At 50.9% G+C, this 14,553-nt stretch overlaps 4 protein-coding genes across 4 annotated transcripts; 1 reads left to right on the top strand and 3 right to left on the bottom strand.

The window, feature by feature from the left end:
• Positions 1-1,209: 1,209 nt before the first annotated feature.
• On the bottom strand, positions 1,210-3,652 carry ASPBRDRAFT_296942 (putative serine-rich protein). Its single transcript, XM_067622691.1, has 2 exons — positions 1,286-3,652; positions 1,210-1,229 (listed from the first exon to the last, which is right to left on the bottom strand). The coding sequence occupies exon 1, from the start codon at positions 3,422-3,424 to the stop codon at positions 1,496-1,498; it is 1,929 nt and encodes a 642-aa protein (XP_067476461.1). The 5' UTR covers positions 3,425-3,652; the 3' UTR covers positions 1,210-1,229; positions 1,286-1,495.
• Positions 3,653-5,416: 1,764 nt separating this feature from the next.
• ASPBRDRAFT_131727 (uncharacterized protein) lies at positions 5,417-5,671 on the bottom strand (the record flags this gene model as incomplete). The annotated part of the gene is made up of 1 exon (XM_067618360.1): positions 5,417-5,671. One exon carries the CDS (start codon positions 5,669-5,671, stop codon positions 5,417-5,419), a length of 255 nt encoding a protein of 84 aa, XP_067476462.1.
• Positions 5,672-6,464: 793 nt separating this feature from the next.
• Positions 6,465-6,972, bottom strand: ASPBRDRAFT_46504 (uncharacterized protein). Its single transcript, XM_067625652.1, has 2 exons — positions 6,607-6,972; positions 6,465-6,539 (listed from the first exon to the last, which is right to left on the bottom strand). The coding sequence occupies exons 1-2, from the start codon at positions 6,712-6,714 to the stop codon at positions 6,483-6,485; spliced, it is 165 nt and encodes a 54-aa protein (XP_067476463.1). The 5' UTR covers positions 6,715-6,972; the 3' UTR covers positions 6,465-6,482.
• Positions 6,973-9,125: 2,153 nt separating this feature from the next.
• Positions 9,126-12,489, top strand: ASPBRDRAFT_297061 (leucine--tRNA ligase NAM2). The gene is made up of 3 exons (XM_067622692.1): positions 9,126-9,734; positions 9,815-9,955; positions 10,012-12,489. The coding sequence occupies exons 1-3, from the start codon at positions 9,207-9,209 to the stop codon at positions 12,316-12,318; spliced, it is 2,976 nt and encodes a 991-aa protein (XP_067476464.1). The 5' UTR covers positions 9,126-9,206; the 3' UTR covers positions 12,319-12,489.
• The last annotated feature ends 2,064 nt before the right edge of the window (positions 12,490-14,553 follow it).

Genomic DNA, 14,553 nt, shown 5'->3' on the forward strand with positions numbered 1-14,553 from the left:
TTTTTTTTTTTTTTTTTTTTTTTCTTTCCTTTTCTTTTTGTTTCTCTCGTCGTTGATGCACCTTTGGATGAGTGACATCCTTATGACTCGTATTATTATTATAATGTATGCTTTGTCTTTGGCGCTGATGCACCCTTTCGTTCCGTTCGTGCTGATATGCTATGAAGCCTCCGACACTAAGCGTAATTTAGCAAGACTTCACTTTTATGAAACTATTTCGACACTCCTTCCTCTGCTCTTTCACTGACAGAATCTACTGCGATGCTGGTATATTAGCTACTATTGTAGCGATTTATGGACTTTCTGTCCAGCAGGTAGTATCATATTTCGTAGCTTAATAAATATATCTCATAGAATCGTTTCTATCGAGTGCAACATGAATTTCGTACTTTGATCAGTGAGTTATCATATATAATAGAATCATCCTGAGCAAGTGGGAACAAATTGCCTGCTAAGTTAGGGTTTTATGTTGATGAGCAATGTGTCTAAAGGAGCAATGAAGGAGTAAGTATAGTAAGGTAACTTGTCTATTTTTTGGTCAAGCGGCACGACGCAGAGCGCGACAACCGCTTGTATATATATACTGTGATAAGGTTGGTCACAGTGTCATAAGTAAAACATGTATCCATAAGTACATGGGGGAGAATTGAAGATATAGGAAAAGGGAAAAGAAAAAGAGGAAAATGACATATATCCATGCAATGTCGTGAACCCTAAATTAAATCCGTCGCCTCACGCTCCCAGATTGAACCACCCCATTTGTTCACCAAATAAAGGTCCAAGGGCGGGCTGAAATAGAGTCCAAAACACCAGGTGGAATATAAGGCACAAAAGAAAAGAACATTAGAAGCATTACGTCGTCCAATCGTGTCGAGTGTTTTTGAGAAAGGTAAAACAAACCAAGCAGCCGCAGGGGAATAGAAATGCGGCAATATCAAGCGCGCAAGGGGTATGGGGGTATGGGGGAGGGGAGGTAGCATGCAAAAGAAAAAGGGGGAGGGTATAAAAGGAGGAATCGACTCCGAACGGTGAAAGCAAAGATTCGATCCAATCGAGAACAGGCGCCGGCATAGCCGGCGAGAGGGGGTGAATAGGGTGAAATAGTAGTACAAGTATTAATCGAGGAGGTCATGGACCGAGCATAGCTAGTCGCGGACATGCTGACGCTATAGAAGCCCAGATGTACCGGTCTAGAAGCCCACTGTAGTGCCCACAACAGCCAAGGTGACCTACGAAAGTATGAGCATCGCGAATATTCAACACAAACGGAACAGGAATGGCTTACCACAATGGTGATAATCACCAGCCCCAAGGGGTTCATCCAACGGTTGAGATTTCTCCACCATCGAGCATTTTCGTGTCGTCTAGTCTCCAGATCGAACAATCGCATTCGAAGCGTCATTTCGAGCTGGGACTCGACGTCTTCCTCCGGAATAGTGTCCGGTTTCGCCGGCAAGGGGAGGAATGACGCAATTAACCAGGCTAGTGTACACAGTCAGTTGACATAGTTGGGCGATAAGATCGTGAAGCACAATGAAGGCATACCGAGAGGAAACACAAATCCAACACAGAACGACCACACTTGGATATTTCTTCGGCCAAGTAGTGGTTCCGTTCTCGAATCCAGCGACGGTGCACCCCAGGTACCTCTCCGAGGATTCACCGCGCGTCGGTCGGGGAATAGATGAGGGGACCAGCTGTGTCGAAGTCGATGGCGGGATGGTTCCCGGCTCTGGGATTCGGGTTCCCGTACCCAGTGGTTCCGCGGATCGCGCGGGTCGGGCTTCCACCGCAGAGTTTCTCGCATCTCGCTGCCAAACGTCCGCGTCCTCGTCCGGCTAGTAGTAGCGGTCGGTAAGCGGTTGAGGGCATTCGTGTGGGAGGTTGAGGCGCGCGCAGACGGTGGCCGACTGGGTTCCGCGCCCGATAAGACAGAATCATCCGCTTGCTCGCCGGAGCCATAGTACATCTTGGCCCAGTTTGGCAGAAAGTGGAAGGAAAAGCTGCCGCTGGTGGGAGGCCGCATGTTGCTCCGCATGCTGCTCTGTCTGGACTCCGACGAAACACTACAGGGAACCGCCGGGTTTGTGGGACGCGCCGGCAAGCTCGAAAGATTGTCCATCCGCTCATCACCGTCCGAGTCGCTCACTAGCCACATCGAAGACGACGTGGGTCTCTGACGGACCAGCGCGGCAGAAGGGCGTTTAGGATCCATCTGGCTGTTGTCAATAGAATCCGCGGCCGGAGAAATGCTCCTCGAGTCACATTCGGCGGACCACATGGAAGGAACGGTTGACAGGTGAGTTCTGAAACGCTCCGACGAAAAATCCGGAGTGGGTTCTTGTGGGTTCTGATCCGATGCATCTTCTTCCGAATGTGACACGTCCACTCTGGAACTGGACGACGATGGCGCCTGGATGGTCGGATATTGGATGAATACGCCACTGTCCACGATGGCTTGAATATCGGACGGCGGCCCGCTACGCGACGACGAGGTGACCGAGCGAGAATGACTCCGTTCCCGAGCTTGGGTTGAATTGGATCGCACTGAAGGCACCCGATATGGAGGGTTGGAGCGGACCGATTGCGAACGCGAGCGCGAGCTGGAGTGTTCTGAAGACGAGCCATGCGTCCACTGAGCGGCTCCGATATACCGGATCACCGTTCCCAGGGAATTTAACGAGGACAGTGAATTGGAACGAGTGATCGAGGCCGGATTCGAGGAGGCACCCAGAGGAACGAAGTTCAGACTTGAGCTGTCGAGCGCGACGAAATTGGGACTAGAGGGCGGCCCGATTGGTACTACATTGGGACTGGAGTTGCTCGAGGCCAGAGTCTCGGGGCCCGAGGGGTTCCGTGACGGCGTCTGCGATACGACGGTTTTGATAGTTGGGACGGCTCTTGGCAGACTGTTTGGCTCCTCATCGGAATACGCGGCGACGGACCCTTGGTCCGATTTCTGATCGGTCGGCTTGGGTTTTTCGTGAAGAACAGGCTCCGGAAAGGACGACTTGCTGGAGGACGGATCATCTTCCCAGACCTGCGAGGGGGTGTTGGCGGCATCGAAGGTTGAAGACAAGTCCCAGGGATCGCTAACCGAGTGGTCGATCATACTATTATCGGTGGTGAGCTGGCTGAGTTCTGTGGAGGTATTCCCATGATGATAGTGATCCGGCGTTTCATCGACATGGAACCGGGAGTCCGGAATGAAATCTTGGCCTTTGCCAGGACGCGGCAAAAGGATCTGTTCTGGCTTTGTCGGGTAAGGCGTGGCGGTATACACGCCGGATTCTTGCTGATCGTTGTACTTGTCGCTGACGGCTCGCAAGGACGAAGGTGGGGAGTTCTCATTCGTGTGGGAAGGCGTGCGCTCATGGAGAGCTCTCCGTTTGGGAGAGTTGGAGGTAGGTGCAGCTGAGCGCATGTTGGGATTATTATTTCATTATCAGTAGACACCAAGATTAAGGCTTGTAAAAAAGGATGGGGGAATTCCCCAGTAGGACCTGAGGAACGAAGAACAAAAGAAGATCACGAGAAGAGGATAAGCAAAGGAGCACCCCCGGCTCTATAAGGCTCTGGGGGTGGAATGGGGGGAGGGGGGGCGGAGAGGGGAAGTGAGATCTAGAAGAACACCAGATTCAAAGCGATGAAAATGATCATCGACGACTGCTCGGTTTGGGAAGGAGAGTAACAGCAACAGCAACAGCAATATTTAGCAACAAACAACCACGACCACCGAGGGGGCACGTCTCTCCGGGCGAGCAATGGCCTTAGCGGGTGAACGGGGAGGGGAGAGAGAGAGGACAGTGCCCAGTCGATGTTTGTTGTGGTGATGGTGGATAGTAGTTTTGCTGTCTAGAATTTTATGATGCAATAAAGAATGCCTCGACACAAGAACGACGGGAAGAGAGCGGATAACGCTGTCCAAACGGGCACACGAAGCCAAAAGATAGCGAGTGAGTGGATCCGACACAGAGAAAAAAATGCCAGTAGGTTTGAGATTAGCGAGTCATGTCGACCGGCGGGACAGGTTCGCAACCAAAGAACGAAGAAAAGCAGAGTGAAGAGAAAAAGAGCGTCTAACCCGAGACCAGAAAAGCACGGCAAACCGTTTCCAAAAGAGCGACAGAAAGGCAGAACGAGTGGAAGCAAAGGGATCGATCCTCCACCTGAAACGACGGAGCCCGGGCGTAGTCAAGTACTAATATTTATTTAAGGAGCCCCGGACTTCGGCCCTCCCACCCAGTCCAGCCAGTTGTGCAGTTTGCCAGTTAACTACTACTAACTTAGTTACTAGTACTACGACTTACTATGCAGCCAGCAGCGGTGAACAGCCAGTCAATGGACGGACGATCCAGGGGCACTGCAGGCTGCAGGCTGCATGCTTTAGAGGCACCACTTTGAAACCGCACGATTGGCGGAGAAGGAATGGTCCTGCAGCTTCGTCGCTGGTCCGCCTGCTTTGGGGAAAGACGCCCGCCTCCCAATTCGCCTGGCCAAGTTCCAACGGGGATCGCGGGATGGCCGCCAGGAGGGTCTGGAACTAGTAGTAGTCTCGTAAGCTCGTCTTCCAACTTTCCAAGACATAGGGTCGATAGGTTTCCCCCATTGCCAAATCAGCACTAAAAATACTGTCTCTTCTTTATAAAAACACTGCCCGCAGAATACGAAATTGTGCTGGTTCATTGCCCTCCTCCCTTGGTTTCATCATCTGTTGTGCTTTCTCTGTTGTGCTTTGTCCGGTGGTGGTGTTGCTCTAATAATAACCCTCGGGCAGAGAAATTAGGACAAACCCAGACTAGTAAAATAATTCAGTGATTGTTCCGACACAGAAAACAAAATCACCCTCCCCTCGCCTTCAAGCATGCAGGAACAAGAAAGACGAGCACGTAGTAGGTTGGTTGGGACGCAACTCCCCACGGCTGAAATGCAAGGTCTCGTCGTCGCACATAAAAGGTGCAGCGCATGTGCCGCAGGCACGATTACTTTTCCACCCACCTGTATGTACCTAGTCTAGTACCTACAAATTCAGGTACATACCTACTACTCGTCACATTGGGGGTTTCCTTCCCCCATCGGTCCCCACGAGGCATCCATTCCGATTGTGACCAGTCCAACCAGTGGAGTGCGAGACCTCGAGGGAGGACGACAGGAACCGGCGATCGAGATCCACTGAGATGATGTGGCCGAGGGGTCACGGTAGGCCAACCATTCCAGAAGGTCTCATTGGCAGTGGAGAGGAGAATTTCGGTCCTTTTGTCGTCGGCATAGCCCAATGAGAGGGGCCAATTGAGAGTATTCCCGAAAGGCAGAGAGACTAGAGGCTACAGTGGTATGACAAAAGTTTGCGTTATCCCTTATTCCACGCTAGCCGTTCCGCTTTCCTAATTAAGCTATCTAGAACTCTATCTAGAACTCAATAAGCTGTATACCAACCATCCGCTTGGATGACTGCCTGTACGCGATAAGGCATGGTTTGACATAGATTTTGAAGTACTCTTTCATCAATTGTATGCCAGGCTTCAATCGCTGCTTGTATAAGACTCTGACGAGTATCCTCAGTATCCGAAGCATGTTCCAACTCTGGATGCAGTTCATATATCTTAGCTTTTATTAAGGCCCATAGATTTTCAATAGGATTCAAATCAGGTGAGTATGGTGGCCAGATCATGACTTCTACTCCCATATCTTGAAGCAATTCGCGTACAATATAGGCTTGGTGTACGGATGCTCTGTTATGCATGAAGATATCTCCGGCCTGTAAGATTTCAGGTAGAAATGCTTCATAAATACCATGGATAATCCATGCAGTAATGCCTTGATGCGTAGATGTTGGATCTTCCTGTAAAGGCAGAAGACCCGTATGTCTGTTATATCCAAAAGCAGCTTAAAACATCTGCTTAACACCCTTTCCACAATGTATAGTATGAATATCATGCTCAATAATCTGTTGTCTTGGTGATTGAAAGGTATAGATTCGTTGAATTCCTGTACTATGCTTGACTGAGTATTTATCTGACTAGATAACACGTAGAAAGTCTTCAGCAGTGTATTCTGTATATTGTTGAGCCCATCTTAATCTCTTTTCTGCGTTTTGAGGAGTAATTTCTGGCCGCTCACATTGTTTCCATTTCTGCATGTGTAGAGTACGGAATAGATGTTGAACTGTTCTGATTGAAGGACTGCTTTGTATAGCAGTAGAGAGTTCATGTATTTTTATATACTGATCTTGCTTAACTAAGTCCAATAACTGCTGTTGTTCTTCAGGAGTAACTCTTTTGGGTTGTCTGGAGCGAGGTGCAGAGTGTTGCTGTTTTCGAGTACTCTCGCGCTTGATTGTAGTTTGTATAGTAGAATAAGGAATATGCGGATAGTGTTTATGAATTATAGTAAAGGTCCATCCAATTGCTTTCAACTCACAGAGTCTAGTACGGATCTCTGGGGTCAACTCTTTGCGTGGTGGCATCTTTGTATGGCTTACTTCAAGATTCAGGGCTCTGTACGTGTTGTTTTGGTAGGCAGAATAGCTGTATTCTAACCTAGTTAGGAAGGCGGAAGTAAAAGCAGTTAGCGTAGAATGTGGGGCAACGCAAACTTTTGTCATACCACTGTACCTAAGAGAGAGCTAAGGATCAACCCAGTTCCTAAGGTTGCCAACTCACCCCAAGTGGAGTCTCTGTCAGGCCGGTTGGGATTAGCGAGATGAGCTACCATACTTGCTTAATATTAATCACTTTGCCCAAGGGTAACGGTGGGTGGTGGGGGGGAAAAACAGAGATGACGATTTTATGGTCTCAAATCCTGGCTGACACGGATGGAATATTCCACAAGTACTAATAGAAACCCTGAACCCATGGTTCGTGATAAGAAAGGGATGGGGTTTCATCTCCGCTCCGCCCACCAGATCCAAAGATCGAAGCGGGAACCGCGAGCAGAAGCTCTGGGATCGAATCAATCAATCCTCGAACCGGGCGGGAGCTTCGGTGGAGGGAAAGGGAAAAGAAATTAAAAAGAAAAAAGGGGAGAAATCCGTCCGATCCCGAGATTCCCACTTGCCGCCCGTGACCCCTTAATTATTGCCTGGGGATTCAGGCACGCTTGAATGCTCTGCTCCCTTTCCACACGTGCTGCAATCAAATCAATGACGCTGGATGAGCAATTCCGACCGGACGGTCAAAAATAGACTGCTTGCCGATCGATCTACATATTTCGAGGCGATGCAGGCTCCCCTATATCTACCTACGCATCGGTAAGCTTCGTCGTCTAGTTAACTCCGGCTCGTGTTTACCCCAACTGCTGGTGGTAGACGTGTCATACAGCTCTGCACAGCACGAGCTTTATCAACGCGTCGGGAATAAAGCCCACGGGTTCTAGGCTGTCACGTTGTATGAAACAAGTTGCCGGTTTGTTGTGGCTTGCTGGTCTTCGATATGAAGGACCGGTTACAGTGCCCTGAATAGGCCGATACGCATACGAGTGTGATGATGAATAGGTTCTAGATCGTCTTCAGCTGCAATATGGGCCATCCAGGATAAGATCGCTTCCGTATACACAATGGCTCCCCTTTTCCCTTTACCCCTAAATGGAAGAACTATAGGAGCCACCATTCCGCATAGGAGATGGTTCATTCTGGGAAAAAAGGAGGTCGATTTCCATATGCAGGACCTTCCGAGCCGAGGGTGGCTGATCCAGAGGCCGGGTCTTCATAAAATGAGTCAGAAATAGATTCTACTCCTGATCAATCTGGAAACTCGCACGGAGGACTCCGTGAGTGGAGCCCCCGTAGGTACTTTCTCAGTAGGAACTAGGAATGTCTAGGCCGCCTTGTTAAATTCTTCAGGGCGTGATTCCGTGGAACAGGTGTTCGCAAATACGTGGGCCATGAGATTCAAGATCCCGCGTCTAAAGAAAGGGTCTGGTCCAGTAAATGCAGATGGGATCGAGAGGCTCTATCTAGATCCAATCTTGGCAATGCGGACGGGATTTCCAGTGCATGCGGTGGGTTGATGGCGAGTCGGAGCTCGAGAATCAACTAGACTACGGCAAGTCTCCGAGCCCGGTGGGATGGATGCTAGAAAATCTAGATAAAGTCTGTAAGTGTAAACAGTAAACACAACGGGTACCTGCCGAGCCTGCGGTCACGCGAACTTAGACGATGGAAACACCGTCTTCATTGGTTGCATCATTGCTGGTCTCGTCACGATTCCGTGAGGTCGTCTGATATCATAGTTGGAACTAGTGTTGCTGACTCCGATGTGCCCTAGTCCAACCACTAAGCTATCTACGAGTTCTTTGCGGTAAAACTAGAGCTTAATGCTTTACAAGAGAGTAGGGGGGGGTGAGGGGGGGTTTTCTCACGGATTACGAGACTAATGTCGTGCAGTTCAAGTTCAAGCTTCCCAAGTCCGCCGTGTGTACTCCCTCGTTACTTTGTATGAGATTGTCGGCTCTAGGAGTCTATCTTGATACGACCCATTGTCATACGCAGTCTACAGCCATAGCCATACAAGAACCCATCGGAGATTTAAATGAGAGCACAGGAACCAAACTTAGAAGCAGATCTCCGATTTTGAACGTTAGGCGTGTTCTTCAAGCTCAGTATCTATATTCATAGTGTCGTGCATGACGAGTTCATCACAAGTATGCAAGTGTCGCCTATGTCATAGAACGCGTCCTTATTGTTGCTTGCCATATTTGAGATACTGCCAAGCTAAGTTACTCATTAGAAGGTGAACTAGTAACTAGTACTATGGTGGATGCCAAATGTATAGAGTATGAATGACTGTATCTTGTCGCGAGCTGCACGATTATATATTCTTCCGCAGGATAGTAGTAACTAGGATTGAACTTACTAGATGCTCCGTCCTTGTACTATAGTTGGTTGTACTACTTCACAACCTACCCTATAAAATACTCGTACACACCAATAGTACTGACGAGTAGTGTAATTCTCGCGATACTCGAGGGTAATCATAAAAGATCCCTTGCTATTGAACTGATATCCGACAGTCTCATGTGTCTACCAATGCTGCTTGTTTGCTGACACTATTCCCTATCGGGCGATGCCGATCCGCCGATATGACTTCAGCCATCCGATCAAGAAATCTTGACGGAGGTTCTACCGCTGCCAGCACTCCAACCCTCCAATCCACGCCAGTCAATGGCGCGATACTCTGACCCCACGGCATAATGATTATACGACCAACATGCAATCCCTACTACGTTTTCGATTGAGCCCGACACGGTCGGCGCTCCCACACCCAGCCCGATGGAACTGCGCATCTCGTCCGATTTCACGACCGACCGTTGTTCCCTCTCGATATGCGACCACCACCGCAGCTGCAACATCAATCTCCAAGAAGCTCGACCTACTAGCCCTGGATAAGAAGTGGCAGGAAAAATGGCGCACAGATTCCTCGAAGTCGCCGTCCAAGGTGTCATCGGCGGACGGAGACGCAAAACCAAAATCATACATCCTGTCTATGTTCCCTTACCCTTCCGGGACGTTGCACATGGGGCATCTGCGCGTGTACACGATTTCCGATGTGCTGGCTAGGTTTTACCGGATGCGCGGGCATGAAGTCCTTCACCCAATGGGTTGGGATGCGTTTGGCCTGCCGGCGGAGAATGCGGCAATCGAACGGGGGATAGACCCGGCGGAATGGACGGAGTCGAATATTACAAAGATGAAAGAGCAATTGCGAAGTATTTCAACCTCTTTTGATTGGGATCGGGTATGTGTGTGGTTTGGTGTGGCGGGCTACCATGGACAACACCAGCTTTTGCTGACATGTTGGATTGTCTGAAAACACAGGAACTAGCGACGTGCGCACCGGAGTTCTACGAACATACCCAGCGGATATTCCTTATGCTATACGAGAAGGGCCTTGCCTACCAGGCTGAAGCGCTGGTCAATTATGACCCGGTTGATAAGACGGTGCTGGCTAATGAGCAGGTGGGTGTTATGGTCTGGATTACACACGGGATTCAAAAGGCTCACTCTTAGTCCAGGTCGATGCCAATGGCTTCTCCTGGCGCTCAGGGGCAAAGGTCGAGAAGCTGAAGCTGAAGCAATGGTTCTTCCGTATTACGAACTTCAAAGAGATGCTTCTGAAGGATCTCGACTCTTTGGCGGGCGGCTGGCCGGAGCGCGTCCTGTCGATGCAGCGGAATTGGCTTGGAAAATCGCAGGGTGCCAAGATCAAGTTCCCTGTGGCCGTCAATGGCAATAATGGCACCGACATTGATATCGATGTTTTCACCACGCGACCAGATACTCTTTACGGAGTCGAGTACCTCGCCCTTTCTTTGGATCATCCCATTGTGCTGGAGGCGGCAAAGAAGGATCCGGAACTGCGCAAGTTTCTAGATACTGCCGCATCGCTCCCGCCTGACTCCAAAGCTGGCTACAAACTATCTAGTGTCACTGCTTCCCACCCCCTGCATGTCATTGACAAGGAGAGCCCCCATGTCGCCCGTCAGCTGCCCGTATTCGCGGCGCCCTATGTCCTTAGCGACTACGGCGAGGGCGCAGTGATGGGAGTCCCAGGCCACGACGCCAGAGACCTTGCATTTTTCAGAGATAATGTGAACCCCGATTCCATACCGGTTGTCGTTGGACCGCAAGGGGAAGCCGGAGCAGACGGCGGTGACACGAGCATTGGCTCCTCCGCGGATGCAAAGGCTTTTACGCAAGAGGGGTATCTGAACTCCTTGTGTTGGAAGTACGAGGGCCTTCACTCTAGCGAGGCGAAAAAGCAGATCGTCACCGATCTGAAGCAGGTCGGACGCGGTGACTTCGTCGAACAATGGAGGCTTAGAGACTGGTTGATCAGCAGACAGCGCTACTGGGGGGCTCCCATCCCTATTATCCACTGCGGCGATTGCGGCCCTGTACCTGTGCCAGATGACCAGCTCCCTGTCAAGCTGCCCAAGATTGAAGGGGACTGGCTGAAGGGCAAGAGAGGCAACCCTCTCGAGTCGTCCCATGAGTGGGTGAACACGAAATGTCCGAGCTGTGGGGGGCCTGCTAAGCGGGATACGGACACCATGGACACCTTCGTCGACTCTTCATGGTACTTCCTCCGGTTTTTGGATCCGAAGAACAAGGAACAGCCGTTCTCGCCGGCGGCGGCGCGCCCGGTCGATGTCTACATCGGCGGTGTTGAACACGCGATCTTGCACCTGCTTTACGCCCGATTCATCTACAAGTTCCTCTCCCAATCCGAATTGTTCCCGGAGATCGCTCGAGCTGGAAACGTTGCGACCCCGTTTGAACCATTCAAGACTCTCCTCTCCCAAGGTATGGTCCACGGCAAGACGTATTCGGAGCCGTCTACCGGGAGATTCCTGCTTCCCTCCGAAGTGGATCTTTCCAGCCCCGACAAGCCACTGATCAAGGGCACCCAAATCGCGCCCAATGTGTCCTTTGAGAAGATGTCCAAGAGCAAGCACAACGGAGTAGATCCGACTGGATGTGCGTTGAAATACGGGGCCGATACCACTCGCGCCCATGTCCTTTTCTCGGCTCCGGTCAGTGAGGTGCTCGAATGGGATGAGACGAAGATCGTGGGCATCGAGCGCTGGTTTGGCCGACTCTGGAAGTTGGTGAACGATGCGCAGCAGAGCCTGGCTTCGTCCTCGTTTACACTGCAGCCAGCCGACCTGGAGGCCTCCTCGGGCCACGCGACCGGCTTGCCCAGCTCTCTACAGGACCTGAGCGACAGTGATGCGGATGCTGTGCTTGCCACCCACCGCACCATTTCCTCCGTCACGAGCTGTATTGAGAAGAATCCATACGGGCTGAACACTGTCATCTCCGACCTCACCAAGTTGACCAACTCGTTGTCGTCATCGACGCCCACTTCACCGCAGGTTCTCTACCTATCCATTTCTTCCCTGCTCCGGCTGCTTTCGCCGATCGCGCCCGCGCTGGCGTCCGAATGTTGGGAGATCCTCAACGGTCCCGTGACTGCGGGGCAGGCAACATCCACCAATGTCCCCGCCATCTTTGACTGTCCCTGGCCATCACCTCTGCTGAAGCCCGAGGAGGCCGACATTTTGTCTGCGCGCGGTGGCCAAGTGGTCGCCGTCCAGATCAATGGCAAGTTGCGATTTACGATCACGATCCCCCGGCGGCTTTCCCCCACGACCGCGCCCGAACCTAGCGGCACGGTCACGGAGGAACAAGACTGGATTATCAATCGGATTTTGGAGACGGACGAAGGACAATTCTGGTTGCGGAAGAAGAACGACTGGGAGAAACGGAGACGGGTGATTGTCGTCAAGGGCGGCAAGTTGGTCAATGTGGTGTTCTAGCGCGCAGGACCTACAGTGTTGTAAAAAAACAAATTAATCATTCCCCCTTGGGAGCGAGCGCATGTAACTATAGACTCGTGCATGTATATTAGACGAAAGGCAACAAGTTCAAGAAATGGAAAAAAAAGTAGCCATCTCCTCTGAGACAACTGAACGATCGCGAAATCGACAGGCCTGTGCTTAAGTCAGTCAATCAGCGTGTGTATGCAATCGGTACCTTGTCCAACAAGAAATTTGGGAGGCCGTTCGCCCGCCCGACGATAGGCGCGCATTTTCCATTCCTCGATCAGTCGAGCTCCGTGAGTCCGAATGCCGTGGCTAAACTACCCAACAACAGGAGTACTAGTACGTAGTCACCGTGCGGGCAAGACAACCTCTAGGCTCTCTTCCCCCCTCAAAGTTGGGGCCAACGAGGTTCCATCGCGTGATGTGGCCGGAAAGGCGATGCGCGCGCCGTTCCAAGTGAGGAGGTGGAGCCGGGCTTCCCCTCATACTAGGGCGCCCTCCCCCCCCAAGGTGTGATGTATTCCTGACTGACACTTGACAACATTTGACAGGCGGGTCTGCTTTGCTCTGCCTTGTCTTGTCTTTTTCATCTGGCTGGCTGGCTAGCTGACTGACTTGGAATGGGCCATTGTTCACGGTCGCCCAGGGGGACATCCATGGTCCGGCTGAAACACGGGAATCGCTCGGTGCTTGAATTTCAGTTGTTGTTCTTCCCAATGGAGGCAACTTCATTTTTTGGAGGGGGATGGATGATGGGCGGGCAGCTCGAGCTGGGTTTATCTGCGGAGAGGCGAGCTTTTGAGCGTTAAGTCGCATGAGGGCAGATTCTTGGTCCCCTCATGCCATTTTCTTCATTTTTTTTACCCTTTGCTTGATTTGGGCAGATAAGAGAGAACCTCACTAGTAGCTGAGATAGATCAATCATCACGCTATCAATGGCACCCGTGATTCCGAGTCTCGGGTGGATAGAGTAGTATCTAGCAGCAGTAGCAAGTGAGTGGATGGCCATGGCGGGTTCCTATTAGTTTGTCTGTTTGGCTGGTGCCCGGGTGCGGAATTACCCCTCATGCAGCATTGCCACTAGTCTTGATCTGGGATAATGGCAATTATTGAGGCTACCCCTCGTGAGGGGAAGAAAAGTCACAGCTATCCCGATCGGGAATAGAAAGAATTCAGCAAAAAGCAGTAATTCTGTCCGCAGACATCGGTGGATTGTGGATACACTTTGATGGGAAAAGTGGATAGACAATTAACTGAATTGAGCTAAAACATCCTCCCTCAACGATCCCCGTAGGAAAAAAGGTCCATTGGGCCATTGGCATTGTCACTTGCCCGATGACAGGCTGGCAGGTTTTCCGTTTCCCCCAGTGAAACTCTACGCCCGACATACCTCCGGCCATGCAGGCACTTTTTCGGCCCAGGCTCGGGTTCCCCTCACGGAGGCATAAGCAAAGCAAGCGAGCAAGTTGTTTTCCAATGGCTTCTGGAACCCCGCATGATCCTGGGAAATCCCCCTGTGTCAGGAGCAATCATTCTGTGATTGAGATATGGGGATACGATGTGTAGTATTGTTGTATTGACTTTCAATACACACTTTCCGTTAAAGGCTCATCTAGTATGAGTGATTAGTGTAATTAGTTACATTGTACCCCGTAATGTGTCAACTGCCCGAGGGGTGGGTTTCAAGCTTTTGACAGTATCGATCTATACAAACTTAACTCAGAGCCATCCGACCATCCGCGAGGGTGATGGACTAACACTAACTACTCGGTAGTACTGTAGTAACTAGTACTACCGCCTATGTGCGACTAGTTGTCCCGCGTGCGGAGACAGACTTGGTCCGAAACGTCGTCCGTGCCGATGCGAAACTGGCGCCGAGGCGGACGATCATCAGCCAACTTCAATCATGAATCAATGCTGGCTGGTGGGGTTTCCCAGTTCCTTGCTCCAACTTGGGGCTGATGAGGGTCCCAAACTATTCCCCCCTCCTCCTCCTGTGGCCTGCCACTTGCTGGGTCAGCCAGATCATGGATGGGCCACTGTCCTACCTGCCATGGTGTCCTCGTACTATTCGGATTTGACCCATCCTATCGTAGGCGTGGATGGAGCACCCTTTAGTTCTCTAAGAGGGGAGGAGAGGGGGCAATTGTGGTGCTCACCTACATAGTACACAAGAATCGAGGACCCAGTGAAGTCTATATATTTGGCTAAATTCCCCGTTCTTGTCGG

Source organism: Aspergillus brasiliensis, assembly GCF_001889945.1.
Source record: "Aspergillus brasiliensis CBS 101740 unplaced genomic scaffold ASPBRscaffold_11, whole genome shotgun sequence".
NCBI classification, from domain to species: Eukaryota; Fungi; Ascomycota; class Eurotiomycetes; order Eurotiales; family Aspergillaceae; genus Aspergillus; species Aspergillus brasiliensis.

What these genes read in the sequence shown, in the direction of transcription:
- ASPBRDRAFT_296942 (XM_067622691.1), bottom strand. Translation starts at nt 3,424, where the DNA reads ATGCGCTCAGCTGCACCTACCTCCAACTCTCCCAAACGGAGAGCTCTC.
- ASPBRDRAFT_46504 (XM_067625652.1), bottom strand. Translation starts at nt 6,714, where the DNA reads ATGGTAGCTCATCTCGCTAATCCCAACCGGCCTGACAGAGACTCCACT. An exon ending in GCTCTCTCTTAGGTACAGTG is followed by an intron (nt 6,540 to 6,606) that starts GTATGACAAAAG and finishes CTTCCTAACTAG; the next exon opens with GTTAGAATACAGCTATTCTG.
- ASPBRDRAFT_297061 (XM_067622692.1), top strand. Translation starts at nt 9,207, where the DNA reads ATGCAATCCCTACTACGTTTTCGATTGAGCCCGACACGGTCGGCGCTC. An exon ending in CCTCTTTTGATTGGGATCGG is followed by an intron (nt 9,735 to 9,814) that starts GTATGTGTGTGG and finishes CTGAAAACACAG; the next exon opens with GAACTAGCGACGTGCGCACC. An exon ending in CGGTGCTGGCTAATGAGCAG is followed by an intron (nt 9,956 to 10,011) that starts GTGGGTGTTATG and finishes CTCTTAGTCCAG; the next exon opens with GTCGATGCCAATGGCTTCTC.